Source organism: Seriola aureovittata, chromosome 13, assembly GCF_021018895.1.
Source record: "Seriola aureovittata isolate HTS-2021-v1 ecotype China chromosome 13, ASM2101889v1, whole genome shotgun sequence".
NCBI lineage: Eukaryota > Metazoa > Chordata > Actinopteri > Carangiformes > Carangidae > Seriola > Seriola aureovittata.
This window is the reverse complement of record NC_079376.1, coordinates 7,729,818-7,748,372: the sequence shown is the minus strand read 5'-3', so window position 1 is coordinate 7,748,372 and position 18,555 is coordinate 7,729,818. Positions and strand designations below refer to the sequence as shown.

The window sequence follows — 18,555 nt, the reverse complement described above, 5'->3', positions numbered from 1 at the left end:
ATTTTGCCCGTCCCTGTAAATTGACAGGATTTGTTCCTTGGGTTATATGAGGTATGAAACCCTCACTGTCTGAATCTGTTTTTTATGAGACTGTCATTGGGTCACTGCAGTTCCAAGGTGAAAATACTCATGGCATGGCACTGACTCCTTATTTTGCTCATGATATGTCTCTTATTATATAAAAAACATCATAGGGACATGTTAATAAGGTTAAAAACTTGATTTTCATCAGAGGGGATCTTTAAATAAAAGTACCAATAATCCAATGTAAAAATACTCTGATATGAGTAAAAGTCCTGTATTAAAAAAACTACTTGAGAAAAGTATTAAAATGTTATCAGCAAAATTTGAAATATTGGATCATTTTTAATCTTTGGGCCTTAAACATTTATTTAATGAAACCATGTTAGAAGATGAGGGGAAATCCTAACAACTCCTAAGCCAAGTTTCCATCCAGATGAAGCAGACATTTTCACGAAATTTCCAGAAAATCAGCAAAAGCATATGTAAATGAATGTACTTTTACACCCACGACTGTTATGCAAATATTAGGCGTAGGGCACATCGAGATAAACAGCTGGCACTGCTAATTCTCCAAGCCGGTGCCAGAGGAAGAGGGCACAATGAGATGAAGTAATTGAAAGAGCACCAGTCAAACCTCAAAATGGAAAATGCGATGGAAATACAGCATTTGTTGCTTTGTTGCGCCGATGTTTACTGAATTTTTCTTTTTGTCAACACACTTCAGTCATGCTTAAAAAAAAAATTTTTTTTCCTTTTTTTCGCAATATTTTCCACACAGGTTTTTTTTATGTGCAGATTGAAAATATGCATGAATTCAGGTGGATAGAAATGCACTTCCAAACATCTGAAATGTGACAAGGGAATCTTTTTTGTAAGGGCTCACAATCCAAACACGTTGGGAACCACTGGTTAAATTGTGTATTTTATAAGCTCATCATATGCGTTTTTATGTAAAATCTGAAAGTAAAAGAATAAAAGTACAATATTTTTCCTCCAAGATGAAGTGGAGCATAAAGTGTAAAGTAGGAGATCATGAAAATACTCAAGTTAAGTACCTCAAAACTGTACTTTAGTACTCGAGTAAATGCACTTTTATCACCCGTAGGCCACCCTGCTGGAAATCTGATGGAAACAAGACAGGAAGGGCTATCAAGCTATTCAGTCTCCATGTTGTCAGCAGTTCAGATTAGCTGTCACATCGCTGAGGGAGAAACAGATGAAGATTGGAGAGGGTGATTTCATCTGAATAATTTCATGCTTTGACTGGCAGAGCTCAGTGCTCACCGTCCCAAGACTTTGACGTCAGAGGAAGATAGACTGGGCAAAATAAAGACCCGGGTGCTGTCTAATACATGAATACAATCATTTGTCCTTCGGGGGGGGGGGGGGGGGGGGGGGGGACGACGACATTATATGAAAATTAATTCACAATTCTACTAAAGAAATCTCACTCGCTTGGCTTGTTTTTTTCGAGTAGACAAAAAGACAATCTTTATTTGTGTGTTTCTCTCCTTGCTCTGACTTCTGTGTTTACTTTTGACTGACTGACTTTAATGACTGAGGTCAGCTTCCACAAAAAACACCACAAACAGAAAAGGAGACAAACTCATACATGACGCTCAGACCTGGAGGCATCCTACCACTACCGACCATTGGATCACAAACCAGAGAAGAAGAAGAACGATAGAAGGACAGCATCAGTGGAATAGAAGAAGAGAAGACACATTTTTTTTTAATCTTCCACAGGCTATACCCCATCACTGCATCCCACACAGGAGTAATTAACAGTGATTTTAAATGCTACAAAAATAAGATGAAACAGGGAAGGAAGTGCTTCCCCTTGTTTGTGTGTGTTTGTGTGTGTGTGTCTTTGTACATGTGTGTATGTGCATGCCATGTCTTTGTAAATGTCTAGATCTGCATGTGCTTTTCTACATATGTCTGCATGTGTGTGCGTGTGTGTATCTGTACATGGGTCATTATGTGTGTGTGTGTGTGTGTGTGTGTGTGTGTGTGTGTGTGTGTGTTCACAGTGCTTACTCATTATGCTCACTTCCCAACATTAAAGAAGTCTCAGTCCCATGATACACACACACTTTCTCTCCCTCTCCCTCTTCTGCTCGCTCTCTCTTTGTGCTGTTCCCTTTATAGTCATGTCCACCATCTCAGAGGAACAGCCTCGTTATCAAAGACTGCGTGTGTATGTGTGTGTATGGTTGTATATGTGTGTGTATGAGTGTATGTGTGCATGCCCATATGTGTGTTTTTGTGATGCTACCACACACACCTCGCCTCATTTGCCACAGTCTATGCGCTTCCCTTATTGGTTTAACCCTCAGGCCCAGGACCAGCTTCAGTCAGTGTTTACGTCCATTGCGATCTGGTCTGGGCTCCGAGGGCTGATTTCCAGTCAGTTTCACCCTGTGGGTCCATTTATCTCCCGGCCCAAACTAATCCATCAATGACCAAAAGCCAGACAGGAGAAACCGTGTGAGGAGAGAGGTTGAATTTTCGTTTTTGATGTCTGAAAAAGTCTCAGCGAGAGCAAGAGAGCGGTAGCAGGGTGTTTCTGATTTTCCCCATGAAAAAATATATCATCATTACAAACAAGATTGATCTGAAGGTTTCACAGTGGTCATGCAACTTGAGTGTCGCCTCCTTTTCTCACCTGTCCTCCGCTCATCCTTTACTTCACTCCCAGCCCCTCCCTCCCCCTCCCTCCAAATCCCCATTCATCCTGCCAGTCCGAGAGAAGGTACTGTAAGTGACCACAGTCATAATAATACAGAAAGACAACGAGGTGGGTGACCAGTGGTACATTCATACATGAGAAAGTCATGGTTCCAAAAGTCACCCGACCCAATCGACATTAGACAGTGCTGAAGACGCCTGTGCTGGCCAGGCTGTGATAAATGCTTTGTTTAGAAACATGAATAAGACAAAACACATCCCACCTGAAAATATACACCTCACCAAACCCACCCAGAACACCCACCCACACACACACACCCTACCCTCCTACTGAAACAGGCTATGGTTATACTTGTCATTACAATATGATATCTGAGCTCCTCATGAAAAAAATCAAACTGTTCAAGATTTTTTATATCACGTTGCCGTGAATCTACACTGGGTCTGAAAATATCAACACATATAATATTACATTTCCCATATGGACGTATTTATTTAAATCTGTGCCCGCATTGTTTTCCCCCTTTTTTTTCTGCACATCATTCCAGGCCTCTTTCCTCCTCTTCATCTCCATGCATTCGCTCTTATTCTCGTTGTGGCTGGAATTCGTCCAGATAGTATAGAATTCCAATTACAACGCAAGCTTGGCCACTTCCAATTCTTGGTTTGAGGATGAGATAGCAATGTGGGCAAAATCCAATTTTTGTGCATCCAAGCCTATCGCTTAATGCGTCCTGCCGTGATTGGATGATAGGAATTGCACTGGAACGACAAGTTTAATCATAGCCATGGCTATATCTACCCCATCAGTGGCCAAGAGTCAATAGTCAAATCAAAAGGACCCCCTGATATGAGTGCAGAGACATTTCCCTTGTGTTTTTCAGCTGAGAGGTGCTGTTCCACCCAGAGTTCAGGGATCAGAGATGAAGGGCAGGTTCCCAGGCAGCTCAAGACCCAGCCCTCTCAGCCAGGCCTGGGAAGGGTGTCCGTGGCTGGGCCATGGAGGAGGCTGGCAGTGGGGGTGGTTGGTGGTCGTACAGAGGTGGAAGGTGGGAGGGGGGGAGGGAGGGGACGGGTGGGACGGAGACAGAGGGCTTCCCTGAGGGGTGGTGGATTTAGAGGGACAGCCAGCCCAGCTCAGCAACCCTGGGTGGAAACTCCAGGAGGCCGGGGAGAGGGGTCACAGCCAGGAGAAGAGTCCCAGGAGCAGTGGGGCCAGAACAGCTAACAGCACCATGGACCCTGGCCTCCAGCTTGGACCTCCATCAGTCAGGAAGGGCTCCGGAGAATCATATCCCGATCCATCTGAAACAGAAATAAGAGAGAAAAGAAAAACGACAAAACATCTGAACTGAGAGGGATGAACAGACAGATACAAAGACAAGACAAAGTGAACACACAGGGAATTGGATTTAGAGACAAAGGGTAGACAAGTGGAACTATTAACGTGGAAAGTGAGCGACAAACCACAAAAGTCTCACCCTTCAACAGCCAAGGAAAGGCTGAGAGAAGATGGCAGAGAAGGATGAGGAGAGGAAAGGGGGGGGAGAAGACGACAGCAACTGAGCTCTGCAGGGGGTTTAACCAACCTAATTACAGTTTAATCACAGAGACTCTGAATCTGGAGCAGCTCACACCCTCACACACGCGCAAAGACACACATCCACTCACACACACACACACACACACACACACACACACACACACGTGCAACCGCTCACAAATCACTCTAGTGACAATATTTTACAGATGAGATGGAAGTTGCACTGTCAGACAGATTACTTTAACAGCACAAAAAAAGAAAAAAGCAGAATCTCAAAGAGGAGCTGCAGCAATGACAGAATAAAAGAATGTATGTTGTTTCAGTAATTAGGGAGGAGGAGAGAATTTCCTTCCCCCTTAGCGGAAGATGGAATGATCTGATCCTGGAAAGCTGTGAAGGCCGTCTCTCATCCTTGTACGAAGATCTTCAAAGCCGCGTCATTATCTAGGGAGACGTGTTACTACCCGGGTTTGATTCTTTAGTCTGGCTTAGGGTTGAAAACTCATGAAGCAGAATCTGCCTTTGAAAAAGAACGTACAGGTAGATTTTTCAAGATAACGCAAGTGTGGTGTAATGCCTGCTGCAATCTGATCCCCATGTATGCCAATCATGTGTTGAGTTATTTTTAAATGGCGCGATCATAGGCCAACATGGCACTCTTGTGTCAGCATTGCGCTCCCTATGAGGGAGCTATTTTCAAGAGTGTAGCTTACCAGACTGTTTTTTTGGGGGAAAAAAAAAGAAGTCATGCTTCATCTTTTACCACACGGCTCATGCATAAGGAGAATTTTATTAAAATTATGAAGTGTCTATTATTAGATTAGACTGCTACTGTATGCGACGGGTTTATTATTAGATTGCTCCCTCGTTTCTTATGAGTAAATCTGGCCAGTAGAGTGATGTTGAGGCTTGGTAACATTTTTTAGAGAGCACTTTCAGCCTCCTCTGTTCTCTTTCTACAAGGACAGAAGGTCTCCCTCACACCCGGTGTGATGTGATGTGATTTGATGTGAAGTGCGTATGCCACTTTGTGCCTGTGTGCATGTGTGTGCTTCTCACAGTGTGTGTGTGTGTGTGTGTGTGTGTGTGCGTGCGTGCGTGTGCACGCTTGTGTGTGGTTGTATGTGTTAATGTGCCAGAATGTGTGTGTGTGTACGTGTGTGCAAAGGTGTTAAAGTGTTGCCTGGCTGGTCTGTGAATCAGAGCAGAGAGTGTTGCCGGGGCATTCTATCAGACCTCTTATTCCCCCCTAATTTTACTTTGATAGCCAATCTGGACCTTCGTGTATATGTGTGAACGTGTGTTTGTGCGCGAGCGTGGATGTGTAGTTAGAGCGTGACTTACCTGGAGGTCTGACATACACCTTCAGCTTTAGACATGCCCGCCCCACATGGTTTGGGTGAGGAGACGCTGTAAAAAGCAGAGAGATTGAAAGAGGAGATTAGTTGAGAGATAAAGTGATTTGTGCTTCTGATTGCAAAAATGTAATTGAGGACATTTAATAAAAGTTTTTTTTTTATATTGTTCTGTCACTTGTGGGCTGTGAGGCTTATTATCAGGTGGTTGGTTGGCATAGGAGTGAGAGAGATTGCTGTGACTGTGGCTCGATTAACCCACTTGTGGTAGCAAAAAAAAAAGCTGTGGGCCCCATATTCACTCCCATCCCCCTTCCTCTCTGTCTCCATTATCTATCCTGTCACTTTCAAGTAAACAAATTAAACACACATTTATTTAGTAATATGCGGCAAAAGTAGATTTGACATAGGGCACCTCAAACAGACAGGACCAACAAAGAATTCATCCTACTCACAACTATTGCGTAGGCGCCAAAGTCTGATATATCATATTCCTTTATGCCAAAAACAGGACATGTTCCGTCATTATGATGAACTTTGGCACTGTCGTTTATTCTGAGTCACACCCACATAAACCGTCCTGCTGCTGTCCTGGCACTAGAGCACCAAATGTGGATTAATCCGCATGTGAAAATGGTCCCCGACAAATGCACTATTCACCTCTTATGACTAATGTTTGCTAAAAACTACAGTGCCCATCAGATTTTAAAGAGAAATGAATATGCCTTTTTAAAAGATAGAATTATATATATATATATATATATATATATATATATATTTTAAGATTCATGTCTTCAGTAGGAATTCATGAGCTTGGGGCTGAGTGCTGCAGCCAGGGAAGTAGAGTCAGAAAGTATTGAGAGATAAACAAATTATTAGTTTTGGCCTTCACATTGGATTTGTTGACAATAAGAAAAATATCCTCTAAGTAATAATACAGGACCTAGCAATATCAACTGTTATCCTTTCAGGTGATATTGTAATTTAGTTGTGCCTGCTCTCAAACAAATTCTCAATTATTTGAAATATCACAAACCAGCTGATACACAGTGCACCTGAGGTTTTCAAGGCTGCTGGGGATTTGGATCCCTCCCAGTCGATAATCCAGCATTGGACAGTCAATAGCAATTGTCAGGAAGACACCAAACCTCAACATAATCCACCCCAATCGCATTAAGCTCCTGTACCTATTCATGGGATGGCAGGGAGACACACTGGACAAATACACAACCAGATAAGACCAAAGACAGTGGAATGAATAAATCTACAGACTTCACTGGAGGACGGTTTAGGACCGTCTCTTGCCAGAAACTTGGATGTCTGTGAGGGGCTTCGACGCTGACCTCTTTTTGTGTGATGCAGATATATGCAGACATATCTTCTTTTTCACTGGGCGATTGTTACCACAGCTACAAAACTGTAATCACACTTGGTATAAATATGTCAGAGATGGTCTAGGTCAAGGATTGAAAGCAAGGAATGTGATTTCTGTGCAAGTTACACTCAATAATTTGTTATAATGTAGTCATTAATACAGCCTATTACATTTTCGGTGACATTTATTGCTTGGAGCATTTGGAGAGTTTCTGATATTATGTCCTTTTAAGTTCTCTTAAACCCATGCTCCCAAGCTTGTGAACTCCGGTAAACATACGAAGCACTTGAGGCAATGTAAACAAGTCTGTGAGGGATGAGCCAGCACACTGGGATTCAGTCACACTCACATTCATACCTTAGGGAAATAACCGAGTCTTAAATCGACCTGACTTGAATGTCTTTGGAATGGGGAGTGAAATCCATGCAAATTCCCCACAGACGGAGGTCCTTCTTGCCGTGAGGTGACAGTGCTAACCACAGAGCCACCGTGCTGCAGTGGCTGAATGCCGGAAAAAAAAAAAACAGAAAAATGTTAAAAAGTTACTGTGATTCAAACTTCAAAGTAAAGTAAACGAAATTGAATCTGGGGTTTTAGTCCCACCTCACTCTGATGTGAAATAGAGCTAGAGACCTGAAAGGAGATGGTGGCCAACGCGCACACACACACACACACACACACACACACACACACACACACACACACATATGCGGATGTGCAAAGGAATGCGCTCACACAGTGATGGTTGCATTGCAGAAGTGTGTGTGTGTGTGTGTGTGTTTGTGTGTGTGTGTGCGTGGAGACCTATTGGCCTTCTCCCTTGAGGAAGTCCGCATAGCCAGAGCCCACCGTGACCCTAGAGAGGACCATCATCAAGATCCACAGCGCACAGGAAATAAATCTGACCCTTCCCTTGCCCTCTCCTCCCTCTCTTTCTACCTGCAACTCCTCCCTCCATCCTTCTCTCTGCCCTTCACCTCCTTTACCCTTTTATGCCTTCTCTATAGGCCACTTCCTTTGCCTCAAATTTCTTCAAATCATCCACCTACCCTCCACACAGTGCGCAGAGAAAGTGTATTGTGGTCCCCTATGAAGCGCTGCTGGCATGGAATCCAGCTTTCTGTCCTGTTGTATGTCTTTGTTTCGGCTTCCCCACTGTTTCACTGAAAAACGGCAACGCTACGGGAGAAAGGGCTAGAAGAGGAGAGATATATATCCCCCTCTCTTTTCCCCTCCTTCTCTTTTCTCCATGCCCTCTGACAATTTTCACTTTTGTCATTTCTTTAAAGTCTTATCAGCTCTTCCAGCGCCACTGTTTCCCAGCACATCCACAATCCAACGTCTCCTGAAAACCCATTGAAAATCACTCAACCTCATCAGATGGCAGCTGGGAGAAGTAAGAGGTGGAGCAGACCTGTCAACATGTCAACCACATGACAAATACACACTGCGGCGCGCACACACAGGCACACACTCGCGCAGGTCTGGCCACAAATCACCATCAAAGATTGATGCGTTTTACTCTGCAGAGTATCAGTGGAGAGGACACACACACACACACACACACAAACACACACACACACACACACACACACTCATCGGAAGGGCTGGGTGGTTAAAACTGTCACACACGGTCGTTCCACATCAATACTGACCTGTGCACGTTTGTGTGTGTGTGTGTGTGTTTGTGTGTGTGTGACTGTGTGTGTGTTTCTCTGTGCATGTGAGAGACAGCGAGAAACAAGAATGTGTGTGTGGCTGTCACTCAGGATGATGGACATGGCCTTTCACGGACTCACAATTGCTTGACAACTGACCCCACAACCAGCCCCACCCCACCCCCCACATCACATACACATACACACACATGTATTCACACACACTCTCGTCTTGTGGCACACACACTACCCCCAGGGGTCGCAGAGACACAATACTATAGTCAGCAACTATACAACTCTGGAGGGGCCCTGTCCATCCTTACATGAGGCTGAAAACAAAAGAGTGTGTGTTTGTGCGTGTGTGTGCTGACTGGGAAAAGTGCAGAGGGACATCAGGTGGCTGTTAGCTTCGCCTCTTTAGCTCGCTGACTCCCGCCTGCTGTGTCTTTGACAGTGGAGACAACAGACTGAGGCAAAGAATATTTGCAAATACTTTTTCAACAAATAGTGTTGCTTTTATCTCATTATCCTTAAAATCAATCAAGTACTGATGATGAATACATTACAAAATGATATTACTGCCAATACAAATAAAATCTGATCACGCTAATGCTATGACAAATTGAATCCAAACCTGTGTCAATATCTGGATATCACTGTGAGGTCAGAATCACTGTCCAAGGACAAAAGAAAACTTGTCAAAGAAATATGTTGCACCTGCGTGTCAACCTTCACCTCATCCCGTTATGGTTCATGGTGAGAATGCATCATCTCCTACTAACAAGGCTGAGGTCAGACTGTGCAGGGATAAATGGAGAGACCCGTACCAGGCTGTGAGGTGACAGAGACGCTTCATGTCTGATTAGAATAATTGTCCTTTGTCTGAACAATACACTGAGTAACATGAAAGTAAAGTATAGGACTAACATGATAACGCAATAACTTCCCCAACACTATTGACTCTTTTAAAAGTTTGCACACTTCAGCCTGTTGCTACACGGCAGCTCAAAACTGTCCTCAGCAGAAAAAGCAAAACCGAATGGATCATTTGTTCAAACGCTTCAACATCCTGTGCATGCATTTTCCTGATAAGTGACTTCTTGTGATTGTGTGAATTATGACTGTTGCCTTTTGGGAAGATTCACTTTCCTTTCAAATTTTTCCCAGCTGGTCTGTGAATTCAAACAGGCGAACCTCTCGTCTAAACCGCCCGCACACTCCTGCAGCCTCAAACACAAAGTGGCACTTTTCTGTGCGGCGCCAGAAAGTTTGGACATTGACAGCAAAGCTTTTGAAAGTCAATTTAATGTGCTTTTCTGTGATTACCAACTGATCTTGCACTAAACTCTCCGGATGCAGTAAATTTATCCCACCCATCTGGCGCACCGAGCAGCTGAAAACAATGTTTAAGAGTAATTTGAAGCTACTATTTGTCCCATGCCTGGTGGGGGAATGATAGCTTTTTAACTCGGCTCAGAAAAACAGTCTCAGGGGGCAAAGCCCATCTGTGGTACTAATACATCACTTGTTGAAGTGAGGAGAAACATCAATACAGCTAATATAAAAATGATTACAAACTACGCCTAGTGACATTTTTACCACTTTGCTGAGCACACCACTTATGATCTGAACAGAAGCAGAGAGATACATCAAAAAATAAGGAGTGAGAGAGAGGGTAGGGGGAGTGGGTGAGAGATGGAAGGTGTATTTATGCACGCCGGTGGCTGTGGGAATGACATGGTGGGCTGTGTTTGAGAACCCTCTCAATCAGTTTCTGTTGATTGCATATTTACACATCGTTTACAAATGCATATTGAGCAGGAGCGTGGATAACACGCAAACACAGGCACACACACATGCGAACACACACAGCAAACAAACAAATAAACACCCTTTTACTTGTGCACACACAGTCTCTCACCTCATACACACACACGCGGAAACAAACACACACACACACACACACACACACACACACACACACACACACACACACACACACACACACACACAACCACACAGGCGGAAACACACATTGCCTAGCTAGGTAACCTACAGATGTAGTAGTACTCGTGTCCAGGCCTGAACTCAAAGCCCAGGGAGAAGGGGGTGAAGAGCTGGAACTTCTCTGAGAAGCGCAGGGGTCCGTCAGGACCGCTGGGACGGTTGCACTCCCAGCGCTTGAAGCCACGCATCCTGTGCTGGCAGGAAGTGTAGCCCTCGTGGTTGACCATGAAGAGGATGTAGCGCTCCATGCGCCCGTGGGAAGGAGGACCCTCATAGTAAGGACAGTAGATGTCCAGATAGTCATTGATATTCACTGCCACCCTGTACTCTCCGTGCCAGAACCTGCAAGACACAAAGGAAAGTGAGTTCAAATTTCTTCAAGGAAAAAAAAAACAATCACAAACAGGCCCAGGAATATACACTGAATCAATGAGCAGCAGTAAGAGGGCTGTGGGAATAGTTTACTGAGCTAAGATGAGATCGTGTGAGACGTATACATTCCTACCAAGCTATGAATATTTACGACCTACTGTATATTCGATTTCTGTATGATTGCACAACATAAAGGAAACTGTGGTGAGCATCCACTGAGTGCAGTCATGCTGTGCACTGCAATTACATGAAATTGTATGATTACTGTTTAGACATTTTTTTGTGTTTTGCACATGTCTGCGATCAGAGGTCACAGTCAGCTACAAAACAGCAACCCTTAGAGGTTCAACACATTGCTCAAGGACACTTCAACAAATGCTCTCTGATAGATGGTCTTTAAACCACCTGAGTCATCGCAATACAAAGCAAAAACATCCTTGAGGGTGTTTTTTTTTCTTTTCTTTTACTTATTTAATGAACATAAGAAGGTCAGAAAAATCTATAATAATCCCTCTGGTTACAGCGAAAGTTTGCACAGTAACCAATTTTATTTTAACAAAAGTTTGGTGAGCTTTGCTTCATGGGAATTATTAGTATGTTTGGAATGTAGTCTCTTTTTTCCAGTGGCTGAATGAGCCTACTCGTATGACACTCAAGAGAAGTAGGCCGTGTGATGGAAGAGAGAACGCATTATCATCCCACCCCCTCAAGCAAGTGTATAGAGGCAGCTGTGGTGAATGTCCACGTAGTTCCATACACATGCAGTTCATTGAAGCTGGCATGATGAATGCAAGTGGGTCAGAGGTTAGTGAAGAAGAAATATTGGTATATACACACATTGGAGTGGGTAGGTATTGTGGCAGTTTGCTATATTCCTCCCTCTGGCAATGAGTCAAGGATCTTGTGAAATAAATGCAGGTAACATATGGAAATACTGTACATGAGATGGTGCTTGAACACAGTTGCCATCTCCTCATCTCGATTCAAAAGCCTCTGCTTCTTCATTATAATATATTAGAAACATATGGCTTTTTTTACCAACATAACACAGGCTCTATTTAAGTTTATGTTATGGTGCCAATGTTGTGTATATGGGAATTGAACGTCTGTTTACAATCTTGAAGTCACTGGAGTGAAACAGTCTCTCTTCAAGGATAAGGCTGGCGATATTCTATATTTTTGTTATTGCCAACAAATGCCATTAAAAGAACAAAACCAACTGTGTATTAGTCTAAACATGTCAACTTCCCTACCCTGTCTGTAACAACCATCCCCAAGCCCTCTGGTTTCTTCTGAGGATGTCGTAAATATTTAAAAATGGGTGATGAATACATATTTTAATTTTTAAAAGAGGTTAAATCATTTTCTTAAACAGCTCTGGCACTGTTTTTTGTGCACAAGTCAGTCAAACAGGAGCAAATCGTGCATTTGTTAGGGACTATTTTCAGCTGTGGATTAGTACACATTTGTTGACGAATTTATGGCAACAGGATGGTGTATTTGAGATGAACTCAAAATCAAAGTACAGTGCCCACGTTCGTGGTTATGAAGAAACATGTCAGTCAGTGTAATGTTGTGGCTCACTGATGTGTTTTTTATATCTTTTGGACAAAAATGGAGCTTTGCAACACAGAAGACTCAGCACCGTACGGCTTTGGACACACAGACAATACTTGTTAAAAGTATCAGTTCATAGCAACAAATACAGAATATCGCATGACTTGACCTTTAAAACCATCAGAGCTTAATATACTAAAGAATCTCATGTTTACATCCCCAATATGAGACTTTTATTTAAAATTTACAGTATCTATTCGCAAAAAGTTCTTCAAACTAAAACTGATAAATCAATATTTCACATCTGACAATGAATCAATACTCAAAATGTAGCATTTCTTTAACCACAAGTCTTAAAATACATAACATAACTTTGTCTCATGCATATTTTTGCTTTCATATCAGTCGCCTTCTGTGAGAAAATAGATCAGTATTTATTAAAATATATTAGATATTTTATTTCAGATATTTTATTTACTAGCACTTACATGAATAATATGTCCCAAGGGCATGACTTGATAATCTCTTTGTTTTCACATCTTTAACAACCAACAGTAATTCAATATTCAGGTTTCAATATTCTGTGTCTTCAGTAAACCGTCTAACATTTCAGAGGCTGATTAAAATTCATGTGTGATATTTTATTCTGATATCAAATCTCTTTGTGGGCATGTGCATATGTCTGTGTCTGTAGCGACCACTTCTTGTAGTGTTCTTCATTAACGGCATTCATCACCATGGCTACGATCAATTTAATTTCAAATGTACCACGTCAAATACATTTAAAATTCAGCTACCGCACGTTATCAAATCGTGTTTCTCGAAGCTCGGTAAATTTGAGACGCAGGAAAATGTCTGTAGTCAAATGAGCATAAACAAAGCCAGTTGTCGGGCAATCTCGTCATCTCAGATTGAGTGCACACACACACACACAGATTGAGCTTTTTAAACAAATTCATCATTTTCCCCCCCTCACCTTGGCAGTAATTGATTGCCTGGAATGAAGACATTTTGATCTAAGCACTTTTGGTTAGTGGGATATTTAGCTTTGGGACAAATTATCCCAATAACGGCAGCCCTATCTCTCTCCCAGAGGGCAAATCAGGAAGTGAGTTAGATGTGAAATGAGCGCCTTCATGCTTCGGTGCCCTATCAGAGCGAGTTTTGCAGGTTCTAAAGGGATCCTTGAACAGATCATTTAGAGGCATTGATCCACTGGGGAGCTCCTCTCGGCTCTCTCTGCTCCCAATCAACTCTGATTAACAACTAAAGGGGGGAAAGGCAGAGAGAGAAACAGAAGGCGAAATGCACGGAATGAGAATAAAAAGGACCGAAAGGAGAAAACAGGGGGAGTAAGACAAAGAGAGAGAAACGTGGGGGAGAAATAGGAATACGTGCAGACTGAGGACAAACAAAAGTGAAAGGAGGGGGGCAGGAGGAGGGATAATGAGCCTGCATGAAATGAGGGTAAAAAAAAAGTCTGAAATAAGCAAAAAAGAGGAAAGAAAGAGCAAAAGAGGAGGAGGAGGCCAGCTGGAGGAAGAGCAGATGGAAGAAGAATTTTCTGTCTTTCATTTCAATTTGTACGACTGTGGGTTTCCATCTGAGACAAATGTGCTTTGCCTATTGATTGTGCACTGAAACATTTATGGATGAGTACCATCTGAACATTAGTACTTTGGGTATACAATGAAGTTTGTGTGCCTCAATGAATATTTTGTGTTTGTGTGTGTGTGTGTGTGTGTGCTTGGTTAAATGATAAAGTGGCTAAGTAAAATGGCTCTCAATGAGTGAGGATGCTCAATCCAAGAAAGGGCTAATGTGCCAGGATACATTAGGTTGTATTAAGCTACTCAGCGCCCTGCCCTGCTCCTGTGACACTGTCTGCATTCCTAATATGCCCAGGAGAGGAATATGTGTGTGCAGACGTGCGTGTGTGTCTGTGTGTGCAGGTGTGTGGCCACCGCACTCCGAGCTGTTAAACAGTAAATGCTGGTGTGTGTACTTTTGTGCGGATGAGTGAGTGAGTGAGTGTGTGTGTGTGTGTGTGTGTGTGTGTGTGTGTGTGTGTGTGTGTGTGTGTGTGTGTGTCTGCACCGCTTGCTCTAAGGCTGCGTGTCATTTGGAATTAAACACACACACTGCACTGGACAAAAAGACATGAGAATGCACTCACACTTACGGCATGTCTCTTCCTCACAGAACTTATCTGTGTGAGGTGTGTCATTGCACATTGCACATATTGGGGTGTCTTTCTTTTAATGTGCATATGCAGCCATGTTTTTATATAACCAATAATATAATGTTTTATATTAACATAATGACGATATGTTGACAATTTAGTTATTTGGCAAGTTCCAAATAGGTTGATACTAAACATATCAGTAAAACATTCACAGACATCGTATTTGTTTTCCACCAAAATGTCAGATTTTGCAACACAATATTCACTTACGGTTAATTTTTAGGCACTCACAGATTTTGATAAGGTCATGGAGAGATCAGGTTCTGGTTTAATCCAGAAAAAGTTCACAGTGACTTCAGACACCATGTGTTTATTTACATGTTACCAAAACCAAGTGATTTTGTTGCCTAAATCTAACAGACGGCGCTCACATCCCTGTCTTTGGTGCGACACGTGCACTTTGTACACCTGCCATCAGCCAATACCGCATCCTGGCAACTCCACTGCCATTTATAAATGTAGCACTTAATTTGAAAAAAGAAAAAAAATGTCTCCGAACAATTTAGTAGCATATATACATATTCTTTAGGAGACAGGTTTGACATATGTCCCTATTTCAAGCTTGTCACATAGCAGTATTATAGCAGTTTATTTAAAGGGGTGTGCATAAAGCTGTCAACATACTGACATGAATTAAACTCTTTTAACATGATTATGGTGTAGTGTGGGATGTTTAAGTGTTATTTTTCCTTCCATATATACCTCTAGATGAATTGAGTATTTCAAGTTTTGCAATATTAGGTTTAGAGCAACATGATATGCTGGTATCAAGTGGAAGTTGCTTAATTATACTCTAAAAATATTCAGTTGCAGGCTACATAAAGCTGATAACTTATGAAATCAAATCAGTGTTTTTATTTAACTTACTGATAAGTGTGTTGATGCTATTTGTGTATTTTTACCGTAGCTAAACAAAACTCCACCAACTCCTATATATGTTGTATCACGAGAGTGACAGAAATAAAAAATAACCTAGAGACGTTAGATGTATTTAAATTAAAATGCAAAATAGTTATTAACACTAACAGGCACTAAAAGTTGTGTAATTTAACTGTCAGTCAGCAGGAATCCGGCATAATATCCCCAGGCTAGCGACAACTGAGTCGACTGTCTGATGTTGGATCATGAACGAATCTGGCGAGCCCCAAAGCTCCCAAGCGGCTTCTTTAGCATTCTTCAGCATATAGGCTGCACTTTGTCACGTACAGGAAGTGTTAGTGTCACACTTTAGAGCATATGGCTATTTCCTGGAGACAGTGGGCTACATAAAACTCTAAACTCGATTCATATTGAACTACCAGTACAAAAGATTAATTTATTCACTTTGAGCCAGTACTACTATTATGGTGTTGTCATTAAAGAATGACTTAACACTTTTTATTTTTATTAATTAACTTTTTAACCTGGTGCAGTGATGTAGAGGTGTACTCCAGGGTGTGTCAGTACATTGTGACATCAGTGCTGGGTGTGGTCAGAGGGCAGCGAATCACTGCTTTTCAGACTCTTCGGCCCACAGCTGTGAAATTGCAACAAAAATTGATAATTAGAAAGAAATTTATAATAAAGTATAACATGATTTGAAGTTTCAATGTTGCAAAATTACAACTGTGGGCTTCATTGTGCGTCATTTATTCACACAAAAGGCCCCATCACTGAGTGAATTCATCAATTGTGCCACCTATAGCAATATACAGTGTGTATATAATATATATGTATATCTATAGGTTATGAGTTAACACTATAATCAGTATTAGAGTGCTGTTGACAAAGGGAGGAAGAGTGTACTTAGTTCAGGATGTATTGGATGCCATTGTTAATGGAGATACAAATGATTGTGAGACTGAGTCAGATATCACTGATCAACGGTGATAGGAAAAAAAAAAAATTTTTTTAAAAATAAAGATTGGCCACGCTGCTCCCCCTCCTGAATGTGGGGCACTTGCCAATGAAAGTGGAAAACAGACGCCGCTGCAGGCACTGCAAGGATGGAGAGACATCAAATACGTGCATTAAGAGTGATGTCCGTTTGTGTTTTACAGATCAAAAAAGCTGCTTCCTTCAGTTTCACTCATCAGGAGACCCAAATGAGGATGGCATCCACCAAATAAGAATAGAGTCCTCAGACATCAAAAATTCCTTGTGATAGTCAAGTTCAATAAGTAAATATGAAGTAATCGTAGAAGACTGGTGTAATGAAATTTCAATTTTGCAAAGTCATTAAAAAAGTTCCAGTAACAAGTCTTTGATCACGAGGAAATGCATCGTAGTATGAATTACAATTATATGTTTAACTAGCTTTTTATTGTGCGGTATCAAACACTTTCATATCAATAAATTCATTTTTAAGGTTCATATTTTGGTATTATTAAATAACCAATGCCTAATAATCTATGGACTGTTAAAATGAAAGTGGTGAGTTTTGTAAGCGCTAAGACCCACTGTTGCAATTTTGCAACGTTTTCACAAAATCCACCCAAAACCAAAAAGGGAAAAAAAATTCATTATTTTCTAAAAGATTCTGAACCAATAGAATCAGAGCTTGGGTTACATAGGGGTTTACTCTGTAAGTGTCATTTTCTTGATAATGTCAATTCTCTATATGACAGTGTATGAATAATTTATCTCCTTGCTCTTGAGTTAAGATGTCAAGTGTAGAATCCTCTTATTCTCAAAGTGTCAGTTCAGCCTTTCAAAAAACATATTTGAGGTGAGGTGAATAGAGATGAATAGAATTTCATTATTGTCACACATCGCCAACTGCTGTCATAGGGACTATTTCCCATGTAGAAGGTAGTTCTAATGAAAACTCTCCACAGCGAGGTCTGTGGATTATCCAGTTTTTTTATTCAGTTTCCTGAAGGTCACGTTGATGTTGAATTTTTTCCAATGCTGAGAGTAAATATTGTGCACTATATAATAGAGTGATTTGTAGGCACTCTTTTTTTACTATTGCTGTCTTGTGATGGATTTGTAAATTTGTTTTTTACCATTTTTACCATTAAGGTCTGAGCACAAAATAGTATACATTTACTGACGAAGAAAATAGATAGCTATAGCTATTGTGAATACCTAGCCTAGCTGGTTAGCGGTTAGCTTGCCAGCTACAACACTGTATCACTATCTTGTGTGACCAGGCCTTCAAAATATTTGTGAATTTATGTGTATTTTTTACCGGGTTCATTTCTGTGTTGTACTCTCTATCAGGACTTGATATTGTTATTGTACAAATTATACTTTCTGTCATTGTACTCATTTTTGCAGCACCTTTAGCTTAGCTCTTGTTTATTGAATCACAGTCTTGCAATTGTTTCCAGAAAAGGCCATTTCCTGTTTTCAACCGTTAATGGAAGTGCATTAAGCTTGTTGCTGTGCACATGCATAGCGCAGGCAGAAGAGTTGGTTTACAATGAATAACAACTTGTTAGCTTTGTTACCCTTTCATGTTATTTAAAGTCGCTTCTACTGTATGTAAACAATTTCCTTATTTCTGACCTCAATTTCTAGTATCATAAAAAACACTGTCACAAACCTGCGGACAACATAACTTGTCTTTCCCTTTCAATGTGTTTGACAGGGTCATTTCACTAGAATTGTCTCATTGTAACAAACAAAAACTTCCCTCAAAACGTATCCCATCATAATAATTTGACAGATGCTATAATACTTTAACATAAAATTCTACACATAGGGGTTTAAGGTAGCTCACAGCAAATTCCAGTGCAAAATTA

General features: G+C 41.3%; 1 protein-coding gene across 1 annotated transcript in view; it reads right to left on the bottom strand.

Annotated features, from left to right (window-relative positions):
• Positions 1-1,484: 1,484 nt before the first annotated feature.
• LOC130180407 (ephrin-A2-like) overlaps positions 1,485-18,555 on the bottom strand; it is an 80,927-nt gene continuing 63,856 nt past the window's right edge. Inside the window, exons 2-4 of the mRNA XM_056393910.1 lie at positions 10,703-10,995; positions 5,603-5,668; positions 1,485-4,020 (exon numbers count right to left, since the gene is read on the bottom strand). Coding sequence (XP_056249885.1) covers positions 3,896-4,020; positions 5,603-5,668; positions 10,703-10,995 — 484 coding nt within the window. The 3' untranslated portion in view covers positions 1,485-3,895. The remainder of the gene's footprint in view (positions 4,021-5,602; positions 5,669-10,702; positions 10,996-18,555) is intronic.